The 15,098-nt window shown below is 38.9% G+C and overlaps 1 protein-coding gene across 1 annotated transcript in view; it reads right to left on the bottom strand.

Moving 5' to 3' along the window:
• WNT4 (Wnt family member 4) overlaps nucleotides 1-14,068 on the bottom strand; it is a 55,141-nt gene extending 41,073 nt beyond the window's left edge. The window contains exon 1 of the mRNA XM_072156108.1: nucleotides 13,610-14,068. Coding sequence (XP_072012209.1) covers nucleotides 13,610-13,686 — 77 coding nt within the window. The 5' untranslated portion in view covers nucleotides 13,687-14,068. The remainder of the gene's footprint in view (nucleotides 1-13,609) is intronic.
• Between the last annotated feature and the right edge of the window lie 1,030 nt (nucleotides 14,069-15,098).

Raw genomic sequence — 15,098 nt, 5'->3', positions numbered from 1 at the left:
TAGAGACTGTAATTGCAGGCAACAGAAAACAACCAACAAAACATAGGAGTGAACTTGTCGATGCTCCCCTGCAGAAATCTGAAGCTGAAAAACTGTCAGCGTGAGGCTGGATATGTCCTGGCTTTCCACTGCAACCTGACCTGTGCCAAATAATTTTACAAATGCTTAGCATGATAACATGGAGAGATCACTTTTCCAGCAATAAGGAAATGGAGACACTGGGGAAACATAGACACGCTACTATCAATCATACATTGGCTTTCATTAGTCTGAGGCAACATTTTTGAAGAGAAGTACTTGAGTGATAGTAAATATGGCCATAGATACAAGGATAAAGTGCTGAACAGACAGATATTCCCCTTAATTCATTATTGTTAGTAAATGGCTTGTGTAAGACTGGTAAAATGGGGCCTCTCTTTTTTTTACAGGTGATGTCTGGTGTTGCCTCCAAGCTTGTAATACCAGACACAGCCTATAGACGATGGTGGCGCTGTTCACTTGTATAATCCCTGGTATTAAATTGCTGTGAAAGCAGCATTGCATTCCTTCATGCTAGGCAAAGGCTTGTTCTAGTGCTCCTACATGTAAATCCCGATATGCTGACATTAATGTGACGTTAATCACTGCTATTGAGCCATACAAATTCAATCTGTTGCCAAAATAGTGTGTAATACTGTATTAAAACATTTATATAAACTTTCTTGTGGTGCCACATAACCCACTTGACTCCCACCCTTACCAGTTTGTTACACTACCTTGTGCCTCTCTCTGGTAAACAAAGTGATCTCCCCCAAACCCTCTTTTACATGTATTCCCCCCTCTTAACCCAAAATGCTGGATATCTTAGCACACTGGGGTAACCCAATGTCAAATCCAACTCCAAGCCCATATTTAAGGAGGGTCACCAGACTAAAAATATTGATGATCCAGCCAAGTGGTAGGTTTTTAATATCAGAACGGTGAGGTCCCATCTCCTAGGACCCCCACAGATCAGAGAACAGAGATGCCTGATTTCTATTCCCTTGCCTGTTTATCACCTGCTGAGAAAAGTTGATTTTTGGGGGTCCTGTGTATTGGACCCTCATTGATCTGATACTGAGAACCTATCTCAATCCATGAGTCAGTCTAGTTTGAAAAATGAATAATTTCTAGTTTCGGACATGAACACGATACAAGGTCCCAGCCAACAATGCAGAAGGCAAATGTCAATCCGTCAGTAAACTCGTCAGGAGCAAGAGAAATGGGTTACCTAATACCAACCATAACTGGAATTGCTTTTTGTCATCACTTTAAAAAGATTTCTGAGAGAAGGCACCAAATTCTATCCATTCGTCACTGACAGTGATCCATATTTACTGATTGAAGATGCCACCCGTATAACATGACGCCTACTATATATACAAATGAATGCCATCCCACAATCCCATGTACTCCACTCTGTAGCCTGAATCTAAAGATTTGTATCCACCCGATGCACGAGTAGAATATCAGAAGACTGACACTCAGCATGTAATGCCTATTTGCCTCACATTCAGAATAGGTGCCCAACGTGTTGATGGAGTACAGCCTCTTACAGATTTTAAGTTTTTTTTTTTTTGCTAAAATCTGATAAAATCCCATCCAGACCTCTCTAGGCCTTCATCTTTCATCAGTCCTATATAACAATGGTGCTTTTGTGTATGATCACAATCATCACATTAGTGGAAATGACATGTGTGCTAACAGTTGATGCAATAAAACAAACACATTTCTCCCAAATGTAACTTAAACCTCCGTCCACAGGACAGGGCTCCTTGTCACGCTCCATTAACGGATACACGCTGCAATGTAAAACGTCAGAGTAATGCTACATAGACACATTGGACGGTTATCTAGAATAATGTTACCAGAGGCCAAGATTAGACAAAGATGGCCGCTTTCTTCCAAAAACAGTACCACACCTGCCTATGGCATTGCAGCTCAACCCCTTTCACTTCAATCAAGCTGAGCTGCAGGCACAACCTATAGACAGGTGCGGGGCTGTTTTGGGGATATGCTCCCCATATATTTCTAATACTAAAACTACTCTTTATTAAAGGGTATTTTTCGGACGCCGAAGACAGGCCAATAATGACTGACTGGAGAGTGACCCTTTGGAAGCCAAGTCAATCACCATGATAAGGGCCGCAGCATTTCATTGTTTACACGGTTTGTCCTTTGAGGAAATTGTGGCTGGTTCTGCACTTGAATGGGAATGATGTCTAGTAGTCCTGGGGTTTGGTACAGCTGCCCATGCGAACGAGTAGCCCTACAACAGGGACACCAGGACCTGCATTGTTCTTATCCACAGGGGAGTCTGAGGTCAAGAGGTTGGACCCCATTGATGAAGCGCTCATCTCCTTTACTTGAAGGAAAGTTTCCCACCTTGTATTATTATAATTGGTGGGAATCTGACCTCCTGTAGTACAACCAACACCAAGAATGAGCAGCACAGACTTCTACATTTTCTCTGTACAGTAATGGCAAAAAAATTACTTCCCCTTACCCCTGCCCACTGTCTCCCTTGGTTGAACTTGATGGAGATGTCTTTTTTCAACCATACTAACTATTAAACAATATTTACAGTAGACAAGATTGTTATGCCAATGGTGAGAAAAATTGGTGGGTTGACTTTTATTTTTTGATGGGTTTGGCATAAAGATATTGACTCATTCGCCCCTGAAATAGGAAACCTTAAAACGCTTCTCCCAAGACATAGGAACAGTGGTCTAGGGGGTTCAAGAAAAATGAAACAGTGAATGGACTAAATGATAGGGATTATATAACTTTGGATCCATTTTTGATAAGGTTCTTCTAATGTCCAATTCATAGACCATCCCATCATATATCAGAGTAATGCCTCCTTCACCCCAATATAGTCCATGAATACATATATGTCCAAATCCAAACAGATTATCCATGGCAATTTTTTACTTAAGGAGAAATTACCTAATATATTGTCAAACCAGTCATAGAAAGAGCAATCCAAATACAGTATATCCATTCAGATTCCAGACTGCTACAAACCTGAACTAAACTCAATCGAGATACATGACCTCCACCGATAGCAGTGACAGTAAAGCATTGCTGTTTAAGCATTTCTCTTGTATGTTAGTATGGCTCTGTGTATAGTATAGTTGTCAGTGTCTCCATTCCCAGTCCTGTACTGTACAGGTTGCAACATGTGCAGATTTATGGAAAGTATGAGCAAAGAACAGCGCTGGATAAACTACACTTGTACAGATTAAAGACGACCACAATATCAATGTCATAACATACATGGAGTCTGAACAGGCGAGAGTGAGGTACAGGTGACAGGCAGTAGCTACTGATACTCCACCACACAAGGATGGGACCCACTAATGGCTTTGGGTATAGATCGGTATAGATGGATCGGCATTGGTCACACCTTCCATCACTCCATAGACATTAATGGAGTGAGTAGAGAACACAGGCAGTACCCTCTTGCTCTTCTCCCATAACATGGTCTGAAGTTGCGATAAAGAGATTTCTTGCTCCTGGAATTTTTCAAATAATCGATTACTGGCAACTTCAAACACTCATCTAGCTCCCGCTTTCTACACATACATGTTGAACTCAGCCAATTGTACATGTGTTCCAAATGGGGTGTGGGGGTAAAGGAAAAAAAACTGGAAATCCAACCACATGTTCCTACCTTGCTAAAACATTTGCTATTGAGGAAAACCGGGACACAGCGGATGGTTGTGGAGTCCCTTGAAATTTTTGGGTTTGTCATCATTAATGTAATATGTATGAACAAGATAAGTTGTTCTTTTTGTATAAGTATATGATGGGTCATCTAACTCAGAACCCCTCATTTAATTGAAGTGGAGAGCCACTTGGTAAGTGCAACCCATACTTCTCTCCATGTACAACAAGGTCAGGCATGTGCAACAAAGCACTAGAGGGTAGGGGCAGATAGAGGTTGTGATTGTACCAATACCCAAGAGAATTTAGGGGCCTGGTCCCTCTTCCTGAAGAGACCAGTACTATAAACAATACATTAGAGTTATGTATCCCGGTATGGAGGTAGTATGTTTGGCATTACTATAGGTTCAATACTATGATGAAGGTTGTATGTTTGCCGTTGTTATGGGGGCAGTATGTTTGGCACCACTTTGTAGGGTTGACACTCCTAAAGCGGTAGTATTTTTGACACTGTGTGGGGGAAGTACCCTTGACACCACTTTTGGTTTTAGTATGTTTGCCACTACTATTGATTAACTACAATTGACAATGTGATGGGGCTTGTATGTTTGGCACCACTTTTGCCACTGCTTTGGGGGGTCGGTACTCTTTACACTTTACACTGCTATGGGGGTAGTATGTTTGGCACTACTTTGGCACTTCAGTGGGGGGTCGGTACTCTCAACACTGCTTTAGGAGTAGAATGTTTGGTGCTACTTTTGGCACTGCTTGGGGGGGGGTAGGTACTATTGACATTGCTATGGAGTTAATATGTTTGGCACTGCTGTTGGCACTGTTTAGGGGGGTAGGTACTGTTGATGTTGCTTTGGGGGTAGTATGTTAGGCACTACTTTTGGCACTTCTTTGGGGGGTATGTACTCTTGACACTGCTTTGGAGGTATTATGTTTCGTGCTACTTTTGCCACTGCTTTGGGGGGGGGGGGGTAGGTACTCTTGACACTGCTATGGGGGTAGTGTGTTGGCACTTATTTTGGCACTGGTTTGGGGGGTAGGTACTGTTTACACTTGTGTGCGGTTCGTATGTTTGCCACTACTTTTGGCGCTGCTTTGGTGGGTAGGTACTCTTGACACTGCTTTGAAGGTATTATGTTTGGTGCTACTTTTGGCACTGCTTTGGCTGGTAGGTACTGCTATGGGGGTAATATGTTTGGCACTACTTTTGGCACTGCTTTGGGTGGTAGGTACTGTTGACTCTGAATGAGGGTAGTATGTTTGGCACTACTTTTGGCGCTGCTTTGGGAGTTAGGTCCTCTTCCTATGGGGGATGTATGTTTGGAATTGCCATAGGGGCAGCAGCTCACACCACCCAATCATGATGCTTTCTTCATTTTTTAGGCCCAAATAAAAGCTGAATTCCAATTGGTGGCCATCTCCCACTTCTTGTGAGCTCTAGTGTACATAGAAGAGGCCCTGTGTGTAGTCCTCTCATTACACAGAGTCAATTAAGCTTAGCTGACCATAAATCTGACATCTGCTGCTGATATTTACTCCAGGCTTATACACTCACGTAATAGAACGATGCTGTAAACCACAATGGTTTATATATAAATGTTACAGTACCCCCAGCTATGTGCTCACTCTGCAGCTGACATATAAACCACAAGAGTGAAGGTTAAGTGATTATTATAGTCAAATGTACCATAAACCAGCAGACAGACTGCACATTGTAACGTAAGGATCACGTCCCACGCTGCAATGGTGTTAATAAAACCCGTAATCTGGAGGAGAAGTGGGACTTTAAATATGCACAAGAGGGATGGTGAATGTAAACAATGGCGAGCGCTTACCTTGTTACTGACTGAAGCGATGCACAGGATGATGTGCTATAAAAAGCTCCAAATTCTCCGGGATGGCGAGAGAAGTGCTATATATACACAGTATATTAGTGAGATAAGCAGAAAGTACAGCGTACACATGTGCAGGAGGACCGTGTTGACATTGGTTAAATAAATACTGTTAGCAGCAATGTACTTAGCAGATGGCGACTACTGGGGTTCACTTACATAGACGTTCAGATCATTCGAGCACTGAAATCACTGTATGATGAAAAGTTCTATAATAATGTATCAATTCCTTATTGTATAAGATCTCTGCTTGCTGTGATTTAAAGGTGGTAGTCCTTCAAAAGAAGACCAATATCCTTAAGATAGGCCATGAATATCAGATAGTGGTAGCCCAACACCTGACACCCCCATTGATCACTTACTTGAAATGACAGAAGTGTTTGTATATGCCTCTTCACTGCTTATTAAGCATAGCGCCATACAATGTTTAGTGGCTGCACTTGGTATTGCAGCTTAGCCACATTGATTTGTATGATTGTTACTGAAGCATTAAACACCTCATCACATGGGTTATTCTATGGGTCATCAATGTTTAAGTCCTGTAAAAATGATCCTCACTACCATGGTTCTAACGCTACCTGGAGGAAATGCCCGAAAATACATGCTCTGCCGATCTTTGCCGATCACTGACGTATGTAACAACCATGAGTTTGACTTAAGATTTAGATATCTTTAGTTTACTAGGGGAACAAAAACTATTTAACTCTTATTATGATGACTTCACAAATTAGGACAGCTGCAGTGTCAGGCCTAGCCAACAGCTAGGAGTCATAGTCTATTGTAGTATCCTTTTAAGACCTCCACAATATTCTCTCATGTCACCTCCACTTAGGTTACATGGGAGTTAAATTTCTAGTGTAATAATTAGTTTTAAAAGAAATCTACCATGAGGAATCTACCATTAGAAGTAGATCTGATGGCGGATTCCTCCTGCCTGTCTCTGCCCTAATCTGAAATGTAATTATCCTGGAACCTAACCTAAGTTGTTAAAAACGTTATTTTAGTAATATGTAAATTAACTGCAGAGGCTACTGGGGCGTGTATGAGCCTTAGCTCTCAGTGCCCAGCCAGGCTAGTACACGCCCCAGTAGCCTCTGCAGTTAATTAAAATATTACTAAAATAAAGTTTTTAACAAGTTAGGTTAGGTTCCAGGATTATTACATTTCAGATTAGGGCAGAGACAAGCAGGAGGAATCCGCCATCAGATCTACTTCTGATGGTAGATCCCTCATGGTAGGTTTTCTTTATGGTAATTTTATGTAAGCAGTTCCCTAACATTTTCTCACAACTCATTCCAATGGATGGTCTACCTTGACAAGTCTTGTTGTCGCCAATGAGTGGCACTATCTGTTTCTATGGTTGATATGTCATAGAAACTATATGGGTTATGGTTTTCATATTTATTGAGGGGCAACCATGGGTCCCGGTAATGGAAAGGACCTAGTAGTCGAGTAAATATTAAAGCATCGTCCCATTCTTCTTTATATTAGCTTATTCCACAAATACCTGGCAACTTTGCTACCAGTATATAGTGATGTATAGGAAGGGCCAAGTTAGTAGAGGGTCTGCTGAGCTATGAGGGCTGCATGTCATCCCTACTGGTAGTGTTCTCATAATGGGGCCGATGAGATTAAATCTGCCATAATTTTCAGCTTATTTGGCTGGCTGAGGGGTCCCTGTCCTAGGATGCCTTGTGATCGGCAAAGTTCACTTTTTAAAAAGTGGTGTGCATTACGCTTAAGCTGTGTTCCCATTTCAACTGCGTTTTAATACTACGGGATGGGGCTCGGCTCAATCAATTGGGCGCCGTGCTTGAATTGTTTTTTTTTTAAAGCAATCGAAATGCGTGAACGCTGCCTTAAGTGGCAATTTCCTTGGTGTGCACCAGGAATTATTTATGCCTTGAACGCCAAAAAAACTGGTGCACAAGGCATGATGATGATTTTATTATTATGTGTATGTAGTTATTTGTGTCTGTGTGTGAACCTGCATATATTTGTATATTCGTGCTCACCTGTAAGTGTGAACTTGTGTGGCTTTGTAAGTATAAGCATATACCGGTGCATGCATGTAGATATTTGTGCGCATGCATGCGCATGTTTGTAAGTAATTGTGTGTGTACTTGTATGTGAGCATTTATGCATTTACACTCATCTGCACTCATAAAACAATAAAGAAAAAATTCTTGACCTTTTTTTTAAACATTTGTATATATATGGAGGTGTGTGCATATTTTTGTATGTTTCCATGGATGCAGATGAATGTGAATCCATATGTCCACATGTGCGGTGCAAATATGAGTATATGTATGAACATAGAAGTACATGTTAGGTCCAACTTCAAACTACAGTCCAGGATAGATGTGGAGTACACAGACACATACAAGGTATTGCCTACGCGTTTCGGAGAAATTCTGCATCATGCCATGATGAAGGAATTATCCGAAACGCACAGGCAATAACCTTGTGATTGTCTGTGTACTCCACATGTTCATTGTTTTTCTATGGATTTTTAAAAAAAGATGAAATACATTTTCTACGGTTTATAATCTATCCTGGACTGTTGTATGAAGCTGGACCTAAGGTGTACTTCTATGTTGTGGACTTGGAACCAAGTTGTCTGTGCTCCAACACGCCAGGCAGCACTGCATAGCCTTCAGGTGAGCTGACTCTCCCTCCTTGTAGTATATGTATGAACATGTGTATGCATATGTATATGTAGTGCTAAACCACACGTGGCCATCTGCAGATTGCTCACTGGGAGGGTATTTTCCAAAATGTTACTATTGGCTCATGTGCCTCTATGTTACATCACTGCAATAAAATAACAAGTGCATGCAGCAGAAAATAACTCTTCATACTTTTGTTTATTGCCAACAAATGATGTCACATATGATCTGTATTATACTTCGCATTTTACGTTATCTTAAGCAGGAGCAAAACTACCAAACACAGTAGAGAAAGCACCTAAAGTGCAAAACCACAAAAATGGTGCAGGACTCCACTGACAGTCGCCACCTCAGTCCTGTTGGGACTGTGACGACAGCAGCTTTCATGACATATATGATAGATTAGCAGCCTGTCATGCTCCATCAGCCTTACAAATATCACAGTAACAGGACAACTCCAGACTGAAACCTCCGTGACTACAACCCTGGTACATATACAACATATACAACACAATCCAACCAATAACCAACTAAAGATGCATAAAACATAGCAATACACAGCAAAAACAACTATTTTTAGGTCATTAGTAGACAAATGTATTTAAATATCCCATAAATTGAACATATTAAGGACATAAATAGCTTGATAAGGGACTACCATGGGGGCCACTGGGTTAGCTTACATTTAACCAGTTTGATGCTAGCTATGGTCTATATGACACAAGCCTTCGACCACCCAAATATCTACAAAATGGTGGCTTTTACATGATGGACATGGTCACAGTCCAACAAGTCCATATGATTTCCCCTTAAGTTAAATGTTTCTTTTTGTGACTTCATAACTTGTAACTCAGTATATACTAGGGATGAGTGCATCTATTATTGCATAGATTCAGTATAAAGCTCATTCAGACGGCCGTTTATTTGAGGTCCATGTGCTATCCGTTTTTATATGCGGGTAGCATACTGACACATTGATTCCTATGGGTCTGTTCACATGCCCGTTTTTTTTCATGGATGTGGAGACAGTGAGAAAAAAAATTGCAGCACGCACTATTCTTTTCTCACATGTAGACCACAGACCTCCTTAGAAGTCAATGGATCCATCTTTTTTTTTTTTTTTGCGGGTGTGAAAAAAACCGGATGACATACGGACATGAAAAAATGGTTGCAGATACAATACGAACTGAACACAGACATCACATTTCTGCATTTTTTTGCGGATCTGCAGTGGACACGCCCCTTTATATAAGCCCTAAATTTTCCATTAATTGGGCATCAAAGCAAAGCCGAATATTGTAAAATGGCAGCAAGATAATTCTGTCATTCATCTCAGAGCATGGGAAGAGAAGATGGGTTTAAATAAAAAAAAATATATTAAAATCTGTATTTTAGAGGACAAGAGGGGGTTATATATGAATTTCCAGGTTGATTGGGAAAATAATGGTTCAGACTGAATAGATTTAGACTCCTATTGAATTTTTTTGAAAAATTTGGTGAAGCTTCAGCAAAGTGAATCTTGGATGATTCATTCACTCTTACTTTTAACTATATATATTCCATATACACAAATAATACATAGGTGAAATAATGTAGAATTTTAGTGCCTAATTACCTCCATAGTTGTATTATTTGCCATGTTATGTCATTCAAACTATTTCAAAGATTAAAAAAATCATATTTGCATAAAAATTCCTTTCTATTAAATAAGCCACAACATTTTAGATTTCTAGGAATACGTTCTTACTGTAAATGATAGTAAAATAAAACATTTAGTTATATAAACTAATTCTATCCCACATGTCCTGCTGTTGTTTGGGCCCCAGTTATCTTATCCTAAGCCTTTGTACTGTATATATTACTTTTATCCAGAAAATATTCAGCTGAGCGTTGACCTTTCTTCTTACATAAAAATCACTGGCAGTTTTGGCTGCGTTAATCGGAGATGATTTGCTTCATTGATATTACAGCAATCACATTGTTTATAATAATGGAGATTCGAAACATTTTTACTGCGATTTAATAAGTATCTGTTTAGCTGACACCACAGTTTGCAGTCCAGATAGAGTTTTTTTCTCCCTTTGCAATAAAAAAGTACTTCTTGCAAAACTGAACAATGAAGTGTAAACCTTCATCCACAAAACACCAATTAAACATGATTTGCAAGCGACGTGTATATTTATAGGACCACCACTAGATTAATAATGAGGCCAACCTGCAATGAATAACTGCATGGAATTAGTTCATAGTTTTTTGTGGTTTTTTTTAAAGTTTTTTTACATCCTGAAAGTTTTTAAAGGTTGCCAGTCCTACTGGTGAATTATATAACAAGACAATCAATTTTAAAATAAACATTATTAAAAATCCTAACATAAGATACAAACCATAGCAAAAAGAAAGGATAATCCACAAAACAATTATATAATTAAAATAGAATATAAAATGTAATATTTTATTATTTCTGGAGTTGATATGTTGAAAGTCAAATATTTAAAAAAAAAAATTAAAAATATATAATAATATTGAAATATAACTACATAAAGTAGATCACTAGAATATATATATATATATATATATATATATATATATATATATATATATATATATATATATATATAAAATTATTTTTAGCCCTTTTTTCTTGTAATTATTTTATACTAATTTATACCTTCTTATTTCATTTTCATATATATATATATATATATATATATATATATATATATATATATATATATATATATTAGCTATTGCTAACCTCACAGGTCAGAAGGAGGATTAAAGCTTTTCTAAGTGTAGATTGGAGCAGGGGATTTTTTCAGTGACCCAGTAATATGGGTGAATCTCAATTTTAGCTCCATGAAATGTATATTACAGATCAGATGACTTTATCAGCAATAGAGAACAGACAGGCTTCCCTTGCAATTGAGCAAAGCTGCCTGAGGATAGACAAGTGACCTACACAACAAACCCAGCAGAGAATATCTGCCATATCTTTAGTATTAGGTTACATTTTATGCAGCAGATTTGGACATGTTGCTACTTTTCTATAGGGAGCTTCTTTAATGTTTGATTATACACTGAATGTGTATGTACTGAATAAAATAGCTTTTGGTAGAACTAAATATCCCAGCATGCCCTAAATTAATTTAATTGATGAGTTATTTTAGTGTTTTTCCTCATTCCCCTAGGTAAAATACACTTCAATGCTCTACTCTTCTCTCTAGGTCCTATAAGTGGATGTCTCCCCTTTGTTACCACTAGAGGTCATTTATTTTGCCTCATCTGGCTCCAGATTATTTAGAAGCCTTTACCTTAGGCTACGTACAAGCATTTAGTGCTGAATTATTGCATACAATGATCCTGCACTGTTCCCCCCATCTATGATGACAGCAGCTACTTCCATGTCACTCTTCATACTCAACTTAATAACCAAAGATTTCACTTTTTCCCATCTGGATTAACCTGATAATGTGTCTCTCAGTCATTACTGGGCATTTACTTTGTGAACTGATGTGAATGGAGTTACAAATGTAAAATGCAAGGGTGAACCAAGGAACAACTACATCAGCTGCTAAAGGAGGGATATCATAGAAGGAAATTTTATATGAAAAAGTAATAGAATGCAACATCTCTATCTATGATCTTCAGAGACGAATTTGTCATTTGGGTCTATTACTGAAACCTGAGGTGTAACTACAGTTAAGCCAGCTCCTTCCATAAGCCACATGATATAAGAAGCTGAGATTTCAGGAGCTGTTTGTCAGGGTTCTCATTTGTCCATAAAATATCTTACTCCTTAATAAAAAAAATAAATTCCAAATTGAAAATATTGTATTACAGGTTCCACTAGTTCCACAAGTTGTTGTGTACTACTGGAAGAATATCCACAATATAAAATCCCAAGGATTCTCACCCAAAAAGTATGAATACCAGACCATGCAGTAGGATGACCTATAGTCTTGAATATAACCAGATCCCCGGGAGAGGTGTCACTGATCATTTTAGTTTTGCTACATGAAAAACTCAGCAGTGTCTATCTATCTATCTATCTATCTATCTATCTATCTATCTATCTATCTATCTATCTATCTATTAGATATCAATTCACCCATCTATTATAAATCCATCATCTATCCATCTATTATGTGTCTATCTACCTATCAATCCATCCATTTATTAAATATCAATATATGCAAAATCAATAGCACAGTGTCCTCCCTATGTAGAGTCCTGGGTGTATGGTGCTATATATTGTGCTTCTGAGGTCCATCATAGAGGATATGAGCATAGACTTGCTGAGTGCTGGTGATAAAGCACCTGTTGTGGTGCTGGGGTGAAGGAAGCTCACTGTAATATCAGCCTAATATGTATAGGAAATTGGGATTAATTGTAAACAGAGCTGGGCACTGTCCTCAGGGGATCCACTTACAGGGCTACAGGGTGGAGGTTACCACCACCTAAAATAATGCCAGCCGAAGTAGCAGCATGCCAACAGCAAGGACCAGGTTACTACCATGTATCCTGCAGAACAAGCAGCCATACCACATCTTACACTACTATATTATAATATTCTATCTCAAGGGGGTTAATAAATTGCTAACTATTTAGCCCAGGGCGTTCACTGAGATAAACCTAACCTGTTGCAAGTCTTATACATCTTGGATGAAAACTGTATTCATTACTAATCCGGAGACTGATTGCTAGCTCTTGGGTCTAGGATGATGTATAGGATCTTGAAGAAAACCTGCTATAATATAAATGAGTTAATTGCAAGCTCTGTAGTCTAGGATGTGCTGCAGATCGGATGGAGCACAGTGTCCAATTAAACTTATTATACCTGGTCAGTGTGAAGAGATTGCCAGCTCTGCTTCCTAGAAATATCTGCAGCACTAGTCTAAATATTAGATATTATTTAATTTTCTGCTAAATATTTGCACAGTAAAGTTTTTAATTGCAATAATCTTATCTGAATTGATTGCAAGCTCTTGCGTTCACCAAGTACTAATATTGGAGACACGTAGTTTTTGAAGTAACTGAGCTGCTATGAATTTTATGGAGGAAACTTGTCAACTACGTTCATATCCGACCACAAAGCATGGTAGATAGCAAGCTCTGCTGCCCAGGGGCGTCTAATGCACTTCTAGGGCATAGTATAGTGATTAATACGGGTCTGCTTACACATACATTTGATTGCAAGTTCTTCAGTCTAGTTATCCAGCAGAACTGATACATGCCTGAGTAATACCTGACCTCTTATAAGGTAACACTCTTCAGATGATAGATCACTACTTGGGTAATGACATAATCCATAATAGAGGAGAAGAAAATAATATATAATGTATAACTTACAGCCAGTTGCTAGCATTTGCAGAGAAAACTGCTAAAATCATCATCAACAAGGACCTCAAGAAGTATTCAGGGGTCATCCTGAGCAGCTTGGGGGGGATTCCCAAAATAAATGTGTAGAAATACAAAATATAGAGCAGGTTGTTGTTGTAGGTCCTCAGTGGCTGATAGGTCAATATCCAAAATGATAAAGAGGGACCCAGCTAAGTCCAGTCTCCTCTTGGGTAATGAATGTATCCAGGAGCAGATCAGGACAAGGGAAAAAGTTATTTGCCAGCTGCAATGTCCAGAGGGGTGAAGCTGGCAGACAGCTGGGTATGATGGTCCTGGTGAGAATGAGTGATCCTTCCTTAGCAGGCACTGCAGGTGGCATCAGTGTAGATGGTGACAGCAGCACTCAGCACAGCATGGCACAGTCCTATAGCAGTGCCTCCTGCCTGGGTCAGGAGCAGAATGTCAGCTCAGCTGCAGGAGTCCAGGGATGGAGAGAGGGGAGGAGGAGAAAGGGGCTGGTGATACCCAGGCGGGGTTACAAGGCACAGACACCCCCTAGGGGAGGGACATGGGATGATATGTGCACTTTATAGTCCAGGCTGGGTTCATTCATTGCACTGACAGCCTGCAGCACAGGAGGTGGATGAGTCTGGCTGAGCCACTCGATGAGACTCCTGCGTACAACTGCAGCCAGGAGCTTGTCATGTGTCCCCCATCACTGCTGCAAATCATATAATAACAACAACATATCATAATATTAGAGTAACACATAATAATACAATGAGAACAGTAAATCCCATAATATTAATAACAAAACAAGATAATATTGAGCAAATAGGAAATAGTGTAATAACAACATACAATAATATTAGGAGAATAGTAAATGCTAAAATAACAACAACATATCATAATGTAATAGTAACATATTAATATAATGAGAACAGTAAATCACATCAAGGTCAACATCTGCAAAGAGTTTGTATGTTCTCTCCGTGTCTGCGTTTGCTTCCTCCTGCTCCTCCGGTTTCCTCCCACACTCCAAAACATACTGGTAGGTTGATTAGATTGTGAGCCCCATTGGGGACAGGGACAGCAGCTCTGTGCAATGCTGAGTAATCTGTGTGCACTATATAAATAAAGGAATTCTTATTATTTATTACATAATATTAATAACAAAAAATAATAATATTGATCAAATAGAAAGTAGTATAATAACAACAACACACAATAATATTAGGAGAATATTAAATGCTATAACAACAACACATCATAAAGTAATAGTGACACATAATATAATGAGACTACAAAGCATACAATATGAATAACAACACATAATATTGTGTGAATAGGAACTAGTATAATAACAATAACATAACCTAATATGATAACAGCACAAAATAATATAATGCGATTAGTAAATCATATAATATTAATAACAACACATGATAAAATTGTGCAAATAGCAACTAGTATAGTAACAACACCACATAATAACAAT

This window comes from Engystomops pustulosus, chromosome 6 (genome assembly GCF_040894005.1).
Source record: "Engystomops pustulosus chromosome 6, aEngPut4.maternal, whole genome shotgun sequence".
Taxonomy (NCBI): Eukaryota; Metazoa; Chordata; class Amphibia; order Anura; family Leptodactylidae; genus Engystomops; species Engystomops pustulosus.
Note: the sequence above shows the minus strand (reverse complement) of the source record. Positions and strands in the feature narration are given on the sequence as shown.